Below are 15556 nucleotides of genomic sequence, written 5' to 3'. Positions count from 1 at the left end.
TCAACATGATATCCACATTGAGAAGAAATATCCTTGACCCCTACCTTACACCATATACCTAATTAACTCGGGATGGGCATAAGCCTAAATGAGACAGATAGAACAAACTACTAGAAGAAAATGTAAGGGAAATATTTTCATGATCATGGGATAGGCAGAGATTTCTTTTCTGTTTTTTTTTTTTTTTTTGAGATGGAGTTTCATTCTTGTTGCCCAGGCTGGAGTGCAATGGCACAGTCTCGGCCCACTACAACCTCTGCCACCTGGGTTCAAGTGATTCTCCTGCCTCAGCCTCTGAAGTACCTGGGATTACAGGTGCCCGCCACTATGTCCAGCTAATTTTTGTATTTTTAGTAGGGATGGGGTTTCACCATGTTGGCCAGGCTGGTCTTGAAGTCCTGACCTCAAGTGATCCACTGCACCCAGCTTAAAATTTCTTAATTGGACCAAAAAGCACTAACTATAAAAGATTCATGAGTCGGACTTTATTAAAAGTTAAGAATTTATGTTCGTCAAGAGAATAAAAAGGCAAGCCATGCCTTTGAAGATTTTTGCAACATATATCTGACAAAAAGACCTGTATTTAGAATACTATGACCTAATAATTCTACTCCTGGATATATACCCAATAAAACTGAGGGTTTTTGTTCACCAAAAGACATGAACAGCTTTAGGGCAGCTTTATTCATAATATGCCCAAACTGGAGACAACTCAAAAGTCCATTAACAGAGTAAGGGGTAAATAAATTGTAGTACAGTCATATAGTGGAATACTACACAGCAATGAAGAAGAATGACCTATTGCTGGGCTGGGCGCAGTGGCTCACACCTGTAATCCCAGCACTTTGGGAGGCTGACGTGGGCAGATCACGAGGTCAGGAATTCGAGACCAGCCTGGCCAACATGGTGAAACCCCATCTCTACTAAAAATACAAAAATTAGCTGGGCAAGGTGGCAGGCACCGGTAATCCCAGCTACTTGGGAGGCTGAGACAGAAGAATCGCTTGAAACTGGAAGGCGGAAGTTGCAGTGAGCCGAGATTGCACCACTGCACTCCAGCCTGGGCAAAAGAGCGAAACTCTGTCTCAAAAAAAAAAGAATGACTTACTGCTATGTGCAATAACACAAATGGACACATTTGCATACATAATGCTGACTGAAACTGGACATAAGAGGAGACATGTGTGATTCTGTTTCTATGAAGTTTATACACAGGCAAAACGAATCTATAAGAATATAAGTCAGAATTGTGGTTACCTTTGGTGGGGGATATTGACTGGGGGGTGACATGTGGAGACTTTCGGGAGCTGGAAATGTTCTATATCTTGATCTGGGTGGGGGGTACACAGGTATGCATAGAGGAAAAAACTAATCGAGTTGTACACTTAGGATTTGTGAACTTTACTGTATGCAAGTTACACCTAAAAGAAAATCCAAAGGTTCTTATCTTTTAGACACTGATATTGTATCCACAAGTGAAATGATATGGTGACTGCAATTTACTTAAAAAAAAAACCAGGGAAAGAGGGTGAGGGTATGAAAAAAATGAGGCTGTCTATGTATTGACAGCTGTTGAAGTTACACGATAGGTATGTAGGGGTTTGTAATACTGTTTGGTCTACTTCTGCATATATTTAAAATTTTTTTCAAGAAGTTTTTTAAAAAATTGGCATTCTTGAAAGTTTCATTGAAAGCGTACTTACAGTTTCAATTGCCATTTCTATTGCCACATTATCTTCCGAGCTTGGGCATTTCAGGAAGTGTTTAAGTGCCTGAAAAGAGAATTACAGCAATTAAAAATTTTCAGAATGTTTTCACATTAGGGAAAACAAAGCTTTCACACAGCTTTTACACAAAGTAATTACAGTCTGTGAAAGTATCTTCATCTCAACCAGGGGCTTGCATGGTGTTGGATCTTAAATATGTCCTTAAAAGCTGGATATAGTTTAAAAAATGGAAGAACCCAGTTAACCCTCTGAAGAATCTAGTCCTGATGAAATGAAAAGGCAAAATGTGCCCTTTTCAGTAGGAAGATTTAATTATTTTCATTCATTTATTCTTTCAACAAATAGTTACTGACAACCTGCTACTATGTGTGTGGGACTTCGCTAGATCCCGTGGAGAATACAAGGAATGGTATGGCACGGCCCCTATTTTCTGTGTTATGTACAATCTTGCTAAGAAGATCTGTGTGATATGATGATAATATGAGACCGATTATTTTAAGTTATAATTGTCTAATTCCTGAACACCGTAACACCACACTTAGGAAGAAATTTACAACTATAAAAAGACAAATGGACTGGATTGTTAGTGTTTTTTTTTTAATAGGTGCTCTGAGGAAGAAAAGATGGTTTTGCATGGAGATGATCCTGAAGGTGTCACTTGAAGGACAAATAGGTTTGTGGTAGGTGGTGTAGAGAGCAGAGAGGAACCCAGATGGAGAACAGGATGGATGAAGGAGGAGTGTGGGACTCTTCCATGGAAACAGCTGGGTGCCAGATTAGGGAGTTCTGGCTGGTTGGTCAAACTATGGAAATTTCTCTTAAGTGCCAGCTAAGGAGTTTGGACTTTATCTAAGAGGCCAGCAACAACAAGTTGGTGGTGGCCTGTAGGCTGAATTCACACACAGACATGTTTTTTTTGGCCAGTGAGGTATTCTATAAATATTGGGGCACATATTTCAAAACTGGCAGCCCCAAGCTTCCGTTTCTCTTGAAAAAATCATATGATCTGGCACTACAGGGCCTGGATTCCTAAATGACAACAACTTTATGGAGGTGAGAAACAGCTGGCTTCTTAAGACATGTGCCATTCAGTAGTCCCTACCCTGTCACATGAACAAAGCGCAGCTTTACCCCATAGCTTCACTTATGATGTCCCTTCTTTGGACACTGTAACCCCTGCCTTAGGCCAAGGGGCTCTGTAACAGTGAAAGCAACTATTATTTGGGGAACAAAGTGAAGGATGACAAACTCTAAAGGCGGACAAACTAAAAACAGGAAAAATAAGAAACTACTGCAATAATCAGAAGCAAGGTCATCTGGGCCTGGATTGAGCTGACAGTAGTTAGAATGAAAGTGACAGATGTGAGAGGTATTACGAAGGAAGGTTGTGACTGGGTGTGGGAGGGAGAGGAAGATTTCAGAGTTAGCTCTGAGATTTCAAATCTGAGTGGGAGTTACTGGCATTTACGTATATTTCCTACAATTATTCCTGGCATTTACATATATTTCCTACAATTATTCCTGCGGAGTCAGTGTATATTTTCTTGGCAAATACTAACTCGTGAATATTGGCCACACAGCAAGAAGAATTTTCCAGCCTGAAGATATCTCTTTTCTCCTTCAAAGTATAAGGCAATGCTTTGATAGTCTTCATTAGTAGTGTCTTCAGAACCTATAACAGAAGTTTACTGAGTAAAATATCTGAGCAAAATTTGTTTACCTTTTATTGCTAACCTGAAAATAAAATCTAAAAATAGGTGATTAAAAACTCTTAACAGCAAACATCAATGTAATTATTAATATCTGTTTTCATCACAAAACGTACTTATCACAATTACTCCAAATATTAATTCTGTTCCATCTTCTTTTTTTAACTCTAAATGTGAACCAGGAGAGGAAATTATAAGGTTTTTGTTAGTAATACAAATGGAATGCATCCCTCTCAGCAATCCCTGGTTTAAACAATAGTCTGTGTATTTGTCAGACAAGTAGGGAAGATGACATTCAAGTAGCCAGTAGATGCTGGTTAAAGATATGACTGTCTTTCCTTTGGCTTGGGGCTTAAATATATTAAGCATAGAGGAAGAAGGACCCCAAAAGCTACTGGAATTCCAACTCATTGTTTACATTTACCCATGGGAGTTGGGGCCCAATAGAATACTAAAGTATAACAACCATGCTGCGCCTCCAGCTGGAGGAAGAGGGAGTTTATAAGAGAAAGTCATAAAGCAAAGTGGGGAAAAGTATGTGTGTGTTCTGAAGGTGGGAGGAGGCCCACACCCCCCGCCCCCCCAATATACACATCTTATATAAGACAAACCATATTCTTACGAACTTAGAAAAACTGCTTTAGTGAAATGGTGGTAGTAATGTTAGGACAGAAATGTCATCTGTCAAGTTAAACATTGGCAATTCTAAAGTTGCCTATCTGTACTCGTTTTCTTTTTTTTAACTCTATTTTCTCTAATTATCTTAATGACTTCGCAAGAAGCCATTTGGGAAGCCAAAGCATCCCAAGAAGCTTTTACCTAATTAATTTGTTTCCTTGAAGACTGAAATAAATATTTTCTTGTGAATCCTAACATCAATTCTTATGGTCATTTCGTGGATTTTAAAAAACAGAATAACACAAAAAGAACAAATATTTTATGATTCCACTTATACGAGGTACCATGAATAGTCAAATTCACAGATACAGAAAGTAAAATCATGGTTACCAGGGTCTGGGGGAAAGAGGGCAATGGGGAATTATTATTTAACGGGTACAGAGACAGTCTGGGATGATGAAAAAGTTCTAGAGATGGACAGTGGTGATGGCCGCATAACAACGTGAATGAATGTACCAAATTGTACACTTTTAAATGGAAATTTTATATTATATATATTTTAGCACAATAAAAAAACAAAAGAAAACAAAACACAAATAACATTATGTATGGTCCATGAAATGAAAATTGAAAATTATTTCAGTAGTTTCTAAAAATAATTGCAAACATGAGAAGAAAACCTCTAAGCAGGCATTCTCAGAATATCAAATTATCCTTTGGACTGTCCAAATCTTTGAAAAACACATCTTGTATATATCACTCTTCATCAAAGTAAGCATTTTTCTTAATCTGTAACTCAATTTTTTAATGAAAATATTTACATTTTCAAAAATCATCTTGCATTTCCTATCACCTTCATTTTGAAATCTTTGATTTACTACTGGCTGATAAAAATAGCAGGATTTGGGAAATCTAGCCTCTCTTGGAATTCACACAGAAAAACCCTTAATTTTTGAAAATAGTCCTTTTTAATAATATCATCTCACCTTGAAGTAGCAGGGATCTTCAAATCCAACACATAACATAGATACATGTGTGTCTATGTATAAATGGTAAACATTTACACCAGGCGCATTCTTGTATGTATACCAATCTGATAATTAGATCATAAGAGACAGAGTGTTTTTATGATAAACATCTTGAAGAGAACCAGGGAAAAAATGATATTTACCAATAATATCTGCATAGATTTCCATTTTGTTGTGTTGCTGAGCCAGTGTGAAAGCTTCATTGTTGCATTTGGACATGACAAGAAACTGGATGGCAGACCCATAGTCACCAAGCTGTAGAAAAAACCTAAAGCAAAGTACTTTAATTAGCTAGACTCAATATAAATTTGTGATTTACAAAATTTTTCAACCAGGAGAAACCATTTAAAAATCAAAATTTTTAGATAAATTGCAGTTCTTTTTTTTTTTTTTGAGATGGAGTCCCACTCTGTCACCCAGGCTGGAGTGCAATGGTGCAATCTCGGCTCACTGCAGCCTCCGCCTCCTGGGTTCAAGCGACTTTCCTGCCTCAGCCTCCCCAAGTAGCTGGAACTACAGGCATGCACCACCACACCCAGCTAATCTTTTGTATTTTCAGTAGAGATGGGGTTTCACCATGTTGGCCAGGCTGGTCTCAAACTCCTGACCTCAGGTGATCCACCTGCCTCAGCCTCCCAAAGTGCTGGGATTACAGGTGTGAGCCACCACACCCAGCGTGTAGTTCTATATTATATGCTTACACTTGAAAGACACACTCTCGTCTGCTGACCACGACAGCCTTTGAATTTAAACGCTTAGACCTGATAAAAAAATAAAGACTAAATATTCCTTTTGAATTAATATATTTGATGATAGAAGGCAGAGGCTTACTTTCATGGTTAGTTTTTGAAAGTCCAAAAATATTAATGTATTATGTTACCTGGCTACCATTTTGGCTCCATCCAGAGACTGGGTCTCTCTAACAATATTGACAGCTTTTTCAGGATTATTGAGGTGATCCAGATAGATGCGGATTACACTTTGCCATTGTTTTGCATTTTCGTAAGCCACAACAGCTTCTTTGTATCTGTAAAAAAATAGCTCAGATAAACTTTTTTTAACACTGTCAATTTGGGGAGAAAATGTTGATAAATGTTTAGGACACTTTTAAATTTTATTGATGGTGACTGCTTATTTTTCCTGAACTTCTTTTTCCTTTATCAGAAAAATACCAGGAACCATCCCACTAAAATGTTCTGTTTAGGAATTTGATAAATGAACAGTAAAATATCAATATTAAATTGTATTTTCCCATCTGAATCAAAGCTATATATTTTTAAACATTTTACTGTTTTTTTTCCTTTTAAGTAGGAAGATTATAATAGTAATATAAAAAATGTAGATTTTTTTCACAATTATAGATACAGCTTAATGTTGATATATAAAACCTTTATATAGCCTCAGTCACAAAGCTCAAACTTTAGTGTTGACCTCTAGATAGAGCTCAGGACCCCTCTTCAGTTCCTGACCAGCTCTCAGCTCCATTTCAACAAGACATTCAGTGTATATCTCTATTTCCTAAGGTTACTTTTCTAAAAGTGAAGGGTATTAAATCTCCTTTAAAAGTTCCTTAATAGATATTTCTAAGTTAATTTCCAGAGGCTATAGAAAGTTACACTTCTTTAAAAAAATTTTTGTTTTTGTATTTTTTTTATTATTTTTTATTATTATACTTTAAGTTTTAGGGTACATGTGCACAACGTGCAGGTTTGTTACCTATGTATACATGTGCCATGTTGGTGTGCTGCACCCATTAACTCGTCATTTAGCATTAGGTATATCACCTAATGCTATCCCTCCCCCCTCCCCCCACCCCACAACAGGCCCTGGTGTGTGATGTTCCCCTTCCTGTGTCCATGTGTTCTCATTGTTCAATTCCAACCTATGAGTGAGAACATGAGGTGTTTGGTTTTTTGTCCTTGCAATAGTTTGCTGAGAATGATGGTTTCCAGCTTCATCCATGTCCCTACAAAGGACATGAACTCATCATTTTTTATGGCTGCAGAGTATTCCATGGTGTATATGTGCCACATTTTCTTAATCCAGTCTATCACTGTTGGACATTTGGGTTGGTTCTAAGTCTTTGCTATTGTGAATAGTGCCACAATAAACATACGTGTGCATGTGTCTTCATAGCAGCATGATTTATAATCCTTTGGGTATATACCCAGTAATGGGATGGCTAGGTCAAATGGTATTTCTAGTTCTAGATCCCTGAGGAATCACCACACCAACTTCCACAATGATTGAACTAGTTTACAGTCCTACCAACAGTGTAAAAGTGTTCCTATTTCTCCACATCCTCTCCAGCATCTGTTGTTTCCTGACTTTTTAATGATCGCCATTCTAACTGGTGTGAGATGGTATCTCATTGTGGTTTTGATTTGCATTTCTCTGATGGCCAGTGATGATGAGCATTTTTTCATGTGTTTTTTGGCTGTATAAATGTCTTCTTTTGAGAAGGGTCTGTTTATATCCTTCACCCACTTTTTGATGGGGTTGTTTTTTTCTTGTAAATTTGTTTGAGTTCATTGTAGATTCTGGATATTAGCCCTTTGTCAGATGAGTAGGTTGCAAAAATTTTCTCCCATTCTGTAGGTTGCCTGTTCACTCTGATGTTGGTTTCTTTTGCTGTGCAGAAGCTCTTTAGTTTAATTAGATCCCATTTGTCAATTTTGGCTTTTGTTGCCATTGCTTTTGGTGTTTTAGACATGAAGTCCTTGCCCATGCCTGTGTCCTGAATGGTATTGCCTAGGTTTTCTTCTAGGGCTTTTATGGTTTTAGGTCTAACATGTAAGTCTAATTCATCTTGAATTAATTTTTGTATAAGGTGTAAGGAAGGGATCCAGTTTCAGCTTTCTCCATATGGCTAGCCAGTTTTCCCAGCACCATTTATTAAATAGGGAATCCTTTCCCCATTGCTTGTTTTTGTCAGGTTTGTCAAAGATCAGATAGTTGTAGATATGCAGCATTATTTCTGAGGGCTCTGTTCTGTTCCATTGATCTATATCTCTGTTTTGGTACCAGTACCATGCTGTTTTGGTTACTGTAGCCTTGTAGTATAGTTTGAAGTCAGGTAGTGTGATGCCTCCAGCTTCGTTCTTTTGGCTTAGGATTGACTTGGCGATGTGGGCTCTTTTTTGGTTCCATATGAACTTTAAGGTAGTTTTTTCCAAGTCTGTGAAGAAAGTCATTGGTAGCTTGATGGGGATGGCATTGAATCTATAAATTACCTTGGGCAGTATGGCCATTTTCATGATATTGATTCTTCCTACCCATGAGCATGGAATGTTCTTTCATTTCTTTGTATTCTCTTTTATTTCATTGAGCAGTGGTTTGTAGTTCTCCTTGAAGAGGTCCTTCACATCCCTTGTAAGTTGCATTCCTAGGTATTTTATTCTCTTTGAAGCAATTGTGAATGGGAGTTCACTCATGATTTGGCTCTCTGTTTGTCTGTTATTGGTGTATAAGAACGCTTGTGATTTTTATACATTGATTTTGTATCCTGAGACTTTGCTCAAGTTGCTTATCAGCTTAAGGAGATTTCGGGCTGAGACGATGGGGTTTTCTAGACATACAATCGTGATCTGCAAACAGGGACAATTTGACTTCCTCTTTTCCTAATTGAATGCCCTTTATTTCCTTCTCCTGCCTAATTGCCCTGGCCAGAACTTCCAACACTATGTTGAATAGGAGTGGTGAGAGAGGGCATCCCTGTCTTTTGCCAGTTTTCAAAGTGAATGCTTCCAGTTTTTGTCCATTCAGTATGATATTGGCTGTGGGTTTGTCATAGATAGCTCTTATTATTTTGAGATACGTCTCATCAATACCTAAATTATTGAGAGTTTTTAGCATGAAGCGTTGTTGAATTTCGTCAAAGGCCTTTTCTGCATCTGTTGAGATAGTCATGTGGTTTTTGTCTTTGGTTCTGTTTGTATGCTGGATTACATTTATTGATTTTCGTATGTTGAACCAGCCTTGCATCCCAGGGATGAAGCCCACTTGATCATGGTGGATAAGCTTTTTGATGTGTTGCTGGATTTGGTTTGCCAGTATTTTATTGAGGATTTTTGCATCAATGTTCATCAAGGATATTGGTCTAAAATTCTATTTTTGTTGTGTCTCTGCCAGGCTTTGGTATCAGGATGATGCTGGCCTCATAAAATGAGTTAGGGAGGATTCCCTCTTTTTCTATTGATTGGAATAGTTTCAGAAGGAATGGTACCAGCTCCTCCTTGTACCTCTGGTAGAATTCGGCTGTGAATCCATCTGGTCCTGGACTTTTTTTGGTTGGTAAGCTATTAATTATTGCCCCAATTTCAGAGCCTGTTATTGGTCTATTCAGAGATTCAACTTCTTCCTGATTTAGTCTTGGGGGAGTGTATGTGTCGAGGAATTTATCCATTTCTTCTAGATTTTCTAGTTTATTTGTGTAAAGGTGTTTATAGTATTCTCTGATGGTAGTTTGTATTTCTGTGGGATCGGTGGTGATATCCCCTTTGTCATTTTTTATTGCATCTATTTGATTCTTCTCTCTTTTGTTCTTTATTAGCCTTGCTAGTGGTCTATCAATTTTGTTGATCCTTTCAAAAAACGAGCTCCTGGATTCATTGATTTTTTGAAGGGTTTTTTGTGTCTCTATCTCCTTCAGTTCTGCTCTGATCTTAGTTATTTCTTGCCTTCTGCTAGCTTTTGAATGTGTTTGCTCTTGCTTCTCTAGTTCTTTTAATTGTGATGTTAGGGTGTCAATTTTAGATCTTTCCTGCTTTCTCTTGTGGGCGTTTAGTGCTATAAATTTCCCTCTACACACTGCTTTGAATGTGTCCCAGAGATTCTGGTATGTTGTGTCTTTGTTCTCGTTGGTTTCAAAGAACATCTTTATTTCTGCCTTCATTTCGTTATGTACCCAGTAGTCATTCAGGAGCAGGTTGTTCAGTTTCCATGTAGTTGAATGGTTTTGAGTGAGTTTCTTAATCCTGAGTTCTAGTTTGATTGCACTGTGGTCTGAGAGACAGTTTGTTATAATTTCTGTTCTTTTACATTTGCTGAGGAGTGCTTTACTTCCAACTATGTGGTCAATTTTGGAATAGGTGCTGAAAAGAACGTATATTCTGTTGATTTGGGGTGCAGAGTTCTGTAGATGTCTATTAGGTCTGCTTGGTGCAGAGCTGAGTTCAATTCCTGGATATCCTTGTTAACTTTCTGTCTCGTTGATCTGTCTAATGTTGACAGTGGGGTGTTAAAGTCTCCCATTATTATTGTGTGGGAGTCTAAGTCTCTTTGTAGGTCACTAAGGACTTGCTTTATGAATCTGGGTGCTCCTGTATTGGCTGCATATATATTTAGGATAGTTAGTTCTTCTTGTTGAATTGATCCCTTTACCATTATGTAATGGCCTTGTCTCTTTTGATCTTTGTTGGTTTGAAGTCTGTTTTATCCGAGACTAGGATTGCAACCCCTGCTTTTTGTTTTCCATTTTCTTCGTAGATCTTCCTCCAACCCTTTATTTTGAGCCTATGTGTGTCTCTGCATGTGACATGGGTTTCCTGAATACAGCACACTGATGGGTCTTGACTCTTTATCCAATTTGCCAGTCTGTGCCTTTTAATTGGAGCATTTAGCCCATTTATATTTAAGATTAGTATTGTTATGTGTGAATTTGATCCTGTCATTATGATGTTAGCTGGTTATTTTGCTCATTAGTTGATGCAGTTTCTTCCTAGCCTTGATGGTCTTTACAATTTGGCATGTTTTTGCAGTGGCTGGTACCGGTTCTTCCTTTCCATGTTTAGTGCTTCCTTGAGGAGCTCTTGTAGGGCAGGCCTGGTGGTGACAAAATCTCTCAGCATTTGCTTGTCTGTAAAGTATTTTATTTCTCCTTCACTTATGAAGCTTAGTTTGGCTGGATATGAAATTCTGGGTTGAAAATTCTTTTCTTTAAGAATGTTGAATATTGGCCCCCACTCTCTTCTGGCTTGTAGAGTTCCTGCCAAGAGATCAGCTGTTAGTCTGAAGGGCTTCCCTTTGTGGGTAACCCAACCTTTCTCTCTGGCTGCCCTTAACATTTTTTCCTTCATTTCAACTGGTGAATCTGACAATTATGTGTCTTGGAGTTGCTCTTCTCGAGGAGTATCTTTGTGGCATTCTCCATATTTCCTGAATTTGAATGTTGGCCTGCCTTGCTAGATTGGGGAAGTTCTCCTGGATAATATCCTGCAGAGTGTTTTCCAACTTGGTTCCATTCTCCCCGTCACTTTCAGATATACCAATTAGACGTAGATTTGGTCTTTTCACATAGTCCCATATTTCTTGGAGGCTTTGTTCGTTTCTTTTTATTCTTTTTTCTCTAAACTTCTCTTCACGCTTCATTCCATTCATTTCGTCTTCCATCGCTGATACCCTTTCTTCCAGTTGATCACATCAGTTACTGAGGCTTGTGGATTCATCGCGTAATTCTTGTGCCATGGTTTTCACTCCATCAGGTCCTTTAAGGACTTCTCTGCATTGGTTATTCTAGTTATCCATTCATCTAATTTTTTTTCAAAGTTTTTAACTTCTTTGCCATTGGTTCGAACTTCCTCCTTTAGCTCGGAGTAGTTTGATCTTCTGAAGCCTTCCTCTCTCAACTCGTCAAAGTCATTCTCTGTCCAGCTTTGTTCAGTTGCTGGTGAGGAGCTGCATTCCTTTGGAGGAGGAGAGGAGCTCTGATTTTTAGAGTTTCCGGTTTTTCTGCTCTGTTTTTTCCCCATCTTTGTGGTTTTATCCACCTTTGGTCTTTGATGATGGTGACTTACAGATGGATTTTTGGTGTGGATGTCCTTTCTGTTTGTTAGTTTTCCTTCTAACAGTCAGGACCCTCAGCTGCAGGTCTGTTGGAGTTTACTGGAGGTCCACTCCAGACCCTGTTTGCCTGGGTATCAGCAGTGGTGGCTGCAGAACAGTGGATATTGGTGAACTGCAAATGCTGCTGCCTGATTGTTCCTCTGGAAGTTTTGTCTCAGAGGAGTACCCAGCCCCGTGTGAGGTGTCAGTCCGCCCCTACTGGGGGGTGCCTCCCAGTTAGGCTACTCAGGGGTCAGGGACCCACTTGAGGAGGCAGTCTGCCCATTCTCAGATCTCAAGCTGCGTGCTGGGAGAACCACTACTCTCTTCAAAGCTGTCAGACAGGGACATTTAAATCTGCAGAGGTTATTGCTGTCTTTTGTTTGTCTGTGCCCTGCCCCCAGAGGTGGGGCCTACAGAGGCAGGCAGGCCTCCTTGAGCTGTGGTGGGCTCCACCCAGTTGGAGCTTCCCAGCCGCTTTGTTTACCTACTCAAGCCTGAGCAATGGCGGGCGCCCGTCTACCAGCCTTTCTGCTGCCTTGCAGTTTGATCTCAGACTGCTGTGCTAGCAATGAGTGAGGCTCCGTGGGTGTAGGACCCTCCGAGTCAGGTGCAGGATATAATCTCCTGGTGTGCCGTTTGATAAGCCCATTGGAAAAGCACAGTATTAGGGTGGGAGTGACCCAATTTTCCAGGTGCCGTCTGTCACCCCTTTCTTTGACTAGGAAAGGGAATTCCCTGACCCCTTGTGCTTCCCGGGTGAGGCGATGCCTTGCACTGCTTCGGCTTATGCACAATGCGCTGCACCCACTGTCCAGCACTCCCCAGTGAGATGAACCCAGTACCTCAGTTGGAAATGCAGAAATCACCTGTCTTCTGCGTCGCTCACGCTGGGAGCTGTAGACTGGAGCTGTTCCTATTCGGCCATCTTGGCTCCACCCCCCAAATTTTTTATTTTTAAACTTGTTATAGAGACAGGCTCTATGTTGCCCAGGCTGTCCTCAAACTCCTGGCCTCAAGTGATCCTCTTGCCTTGGCCTCCCAAAGTGCAGGGATTGCAGGTGTGAGCCACCACGCCCAGCCCAAAAGATACATTTCTATCAGTTGTGTAATATAAGCACATTTTGACAACATGGTTATTAGTTTAAAATAAATATTTCCAAATATGACAAGTTGCCTTAATTTAATTACTATTAGTGAGGTAGGACCTTTTCATGTTTACATCAAATACAATTTCATAATTGTGTTTCCTCCTCTGGCGCTTGTGTTCTTGTCTTTAGCCCATTTTCCTATTAGTGTCTTTGAGTTTCTTGTATTAAGTAGTGGGAGATCTTTGTATGTTTAGGATATTAACTATCCATTGCTATATTTTAACTGTATTACAATAGAGTTATACATTTTTAAATACGGTTAAAATATAGCAATGGATAGTTAAGCAGCTTAAGCAGGCTTAAACAAGCAGCCATATGTGGCTTAAGCAAGCAGCTGTATGTGTGGAATTCGTGTTTCTTCACTTTTCTTTTCCCCTGCATCTGTGATTTATAAAATAATAATCCTTCTTAATAAAATAACAATCACTTTATTTTCATGCCATATCGAAATTTCAACTTCCATTATAAAACCCTCAAATAAAAAGAGATAATAGTCTATATTTGAGTATGTAAAGGAAACACTTGAAGTATATGAGGTACAGGAGGATTTTAATAGTCTGGCACTTCAGGCCAACAAGCGGTAATTAAAGGTGTTTTCTGTCTTTCTCTGGTTTGCCTTTCTTACAAGGTTGCAAATATCAATGGTTAATTTGTAAAGCTTACATTACTTTAAATTGGTATAAATTTGAGAAAGTGTACAAACCTTCCATCTGCTTCCTTGGCTTTGGCATACTGCAAATGGATCTTAGGAGAAGAAACGTGGGGCAGAAGATCACCAACTTTTGCCCTGGAAAGGTAGGTCCAGGAGAACAGTATGAGTACTGTGTTCACTCCAAAAGTAGCCTGCTATAACCAAATGTTAGGTTTTAGGATTCAAAAACCAGTTATTACTATCTTTCAAAAATCTTGGCTCCTGGCGGGGTGCAGTGGCCTGTAATCCCAGCACTTTGGAAGGCTGAGGCGGGCAGATCACCTGAGGTCAGGAGTTCAAGACCAGCCTGGCCAACATGGTGAAACCCCACCTCTACTAGAAAAAAAAAAAAATACAAAAATTAGCCAGGCATTGTGGCAGCACGCCTGTAATCCCAGCTACTCAGGAGGCTGAGGCAGGAGAATTGCTAGAACCCAGGAGGTGGAGGTTGCAGTGAGCTGAGATCATGCCAACTGCACTTCAGCCTGAGCAACAGAGAGAGCTTCTGTCTCAAAAAAAAAAAAAGAAAAAAAAAAAGAAAATCTTGGCTCCTATAGGTAAAAGCTGATTTAATTGCTTTTACTCCTAACACCCACTCCACTCCCACCCCTAAAGTTAGGAAAATGGTTAGTCCATTAACTCTTTTAGGACAACGGGGTTTTTGTTTTTTCCTACTAATTTATCTGATTAAGGATTTCTCCACACCAAACCAGGAGAATGTGCTATTCTTTGGAAAAAGAACTATTAATATGAACTTATCTAAGGAGAACAAAAGAGATGAAGGGTAGGTCTAGATAGGGGAACAGAATGGACAGGGAGAAAGCATGGCAAGGAGGCAAGTGGGGAGACCCCAGAGGCACATTCATTTCCAGTCCTGTTCAGAAACAAACCGCAGGCAGCTCTTACCAATTCTTAGAGCGGATGTAAACAGATGCTGCTTTATCGTAGTAGAGACCTTTTTCATACAGTTGGGCCGCTTCTGAAAATTGCTAAAATAAGACAGGATTATTAAAATACTAAGTTATTATGTATAAAAGACCACATGAATATTGATGCAGAGAAAAGAGGACCTTCATATTCTCCAATATGGCTCCACAGTCTCTTTTAAGGACCCTGCTGGGATGCTTGAGGGCTTGGTTCACCCCTCGACGTATGTCTCCCATTCTTATGGACATCTGGGCCACTCCAGCCAGACAAGCTTCATCATGTTCCTGCAATCACAAGGCAAACACTAACAAATCAGATTCTAGCTTAACACGATGTGTTTAAGACAGAACAATGAATTTAACTCTAAAATGAGTCCAAAGGTTATGGTTTACTTTTATCTTTTCAGGGAAGCCTCATGATTTTAAAATAACACTTGAGACTTTTTTTTTTAAAAAAACCCAGCTATTACAAAATTATATTTTGTTCTGCGAAAGCCTAGATCAACTTTATGCTTAAGACCAAATTTTTACTATCCCTCATATGTCTTTTTGGTATAAAATTTAATATAAAAAGTAATATACTGGCTATATAGCATAAATGCTATGAATAAAATTAAGAAGAAAACCATTTATCAAATTGAAGATTTCTCTATGAGGCATGATGAAACATAAAAACTTCGTTAGTAATTGTTAAATTCATTAAAGGTACCAAAGACAGCTAAAGAAACTTATCAAATAACTAATCTCTACTAGTAAGATGTAATGTCAGATTATATTTTATCTAAATCAGCATGTCTAGTAAAACTTTCTGTGATGACAGAAATGCTCTGTATCTGCCCTGTCTGATATGGAAGCTACTGGGCATTTGAAATATGGCTGGTGCA

At 39.0% G+C, this 15556-nt stretch overlaps 1 protein-coding gene across 2 annotated transcripts in view; it reads right to left on the bottom strand.

Annotated features, from left to right (window-relative positions):
• The window catches only part of WDR19 (WD repeat domain 19), a 103590-nt gene that overhangs the window by 26645 nt on the left and 61389 nt on the right, over positions 1 to 15556 (bottom strand). For both annotated transcript variants that reach the window (XM_019025463.3, XM_055384806.2), the window contains 7 exons: positions 14817 to 14957; positions 14653 to 14735; positions 13759 to 13842; positions 5963 to 6109; positions 5226 to 5350; positions 3287 to 3399; positions 1704 to 1772 (listed from right to left, as the gene is read on the bottom strand). In XM_019025463.3, the coding sequence (XP_018881008.3) occupies positions 1704 to 1772; positions 3287 to 3399; positions 5226 to 5350; positions 5963 to 6109; positions 13759 to 13842; positions 14653 to 14735; positions 14817 to 14957 (762 nt within the window). The remainder of the gene's footprint in view (positions 1 to 1703; positions 1773 to 3286; positions 3400 to 5225; positions 5351 to 5962; positions 6110 to 13758; positions 13843 to 14652; positions 14736 to 14816; positions 14958 to 15556) is intronic.

The sequence above is a fragment of the Gorilla gorilla genome, chromosome 3 (assembly GCF_029281585.2).
Source record: "Gorilla gorilla gorilla isolate KB3781 chromosome 3, NHGRI_mGorGor1-v2.1_pri, whole genome shotgun sequence".
NCBI classification, from domain to species: Eukaryota; Metazoa; Chordata; class Mammalia; order Primates; family Hominidae; genus Gorilla; species Gorilla gorilla.
Note: the sequence above shows the minus strand (reverse complement) of the source record. Positions and strands in the feature narration are given on the sequence as shown.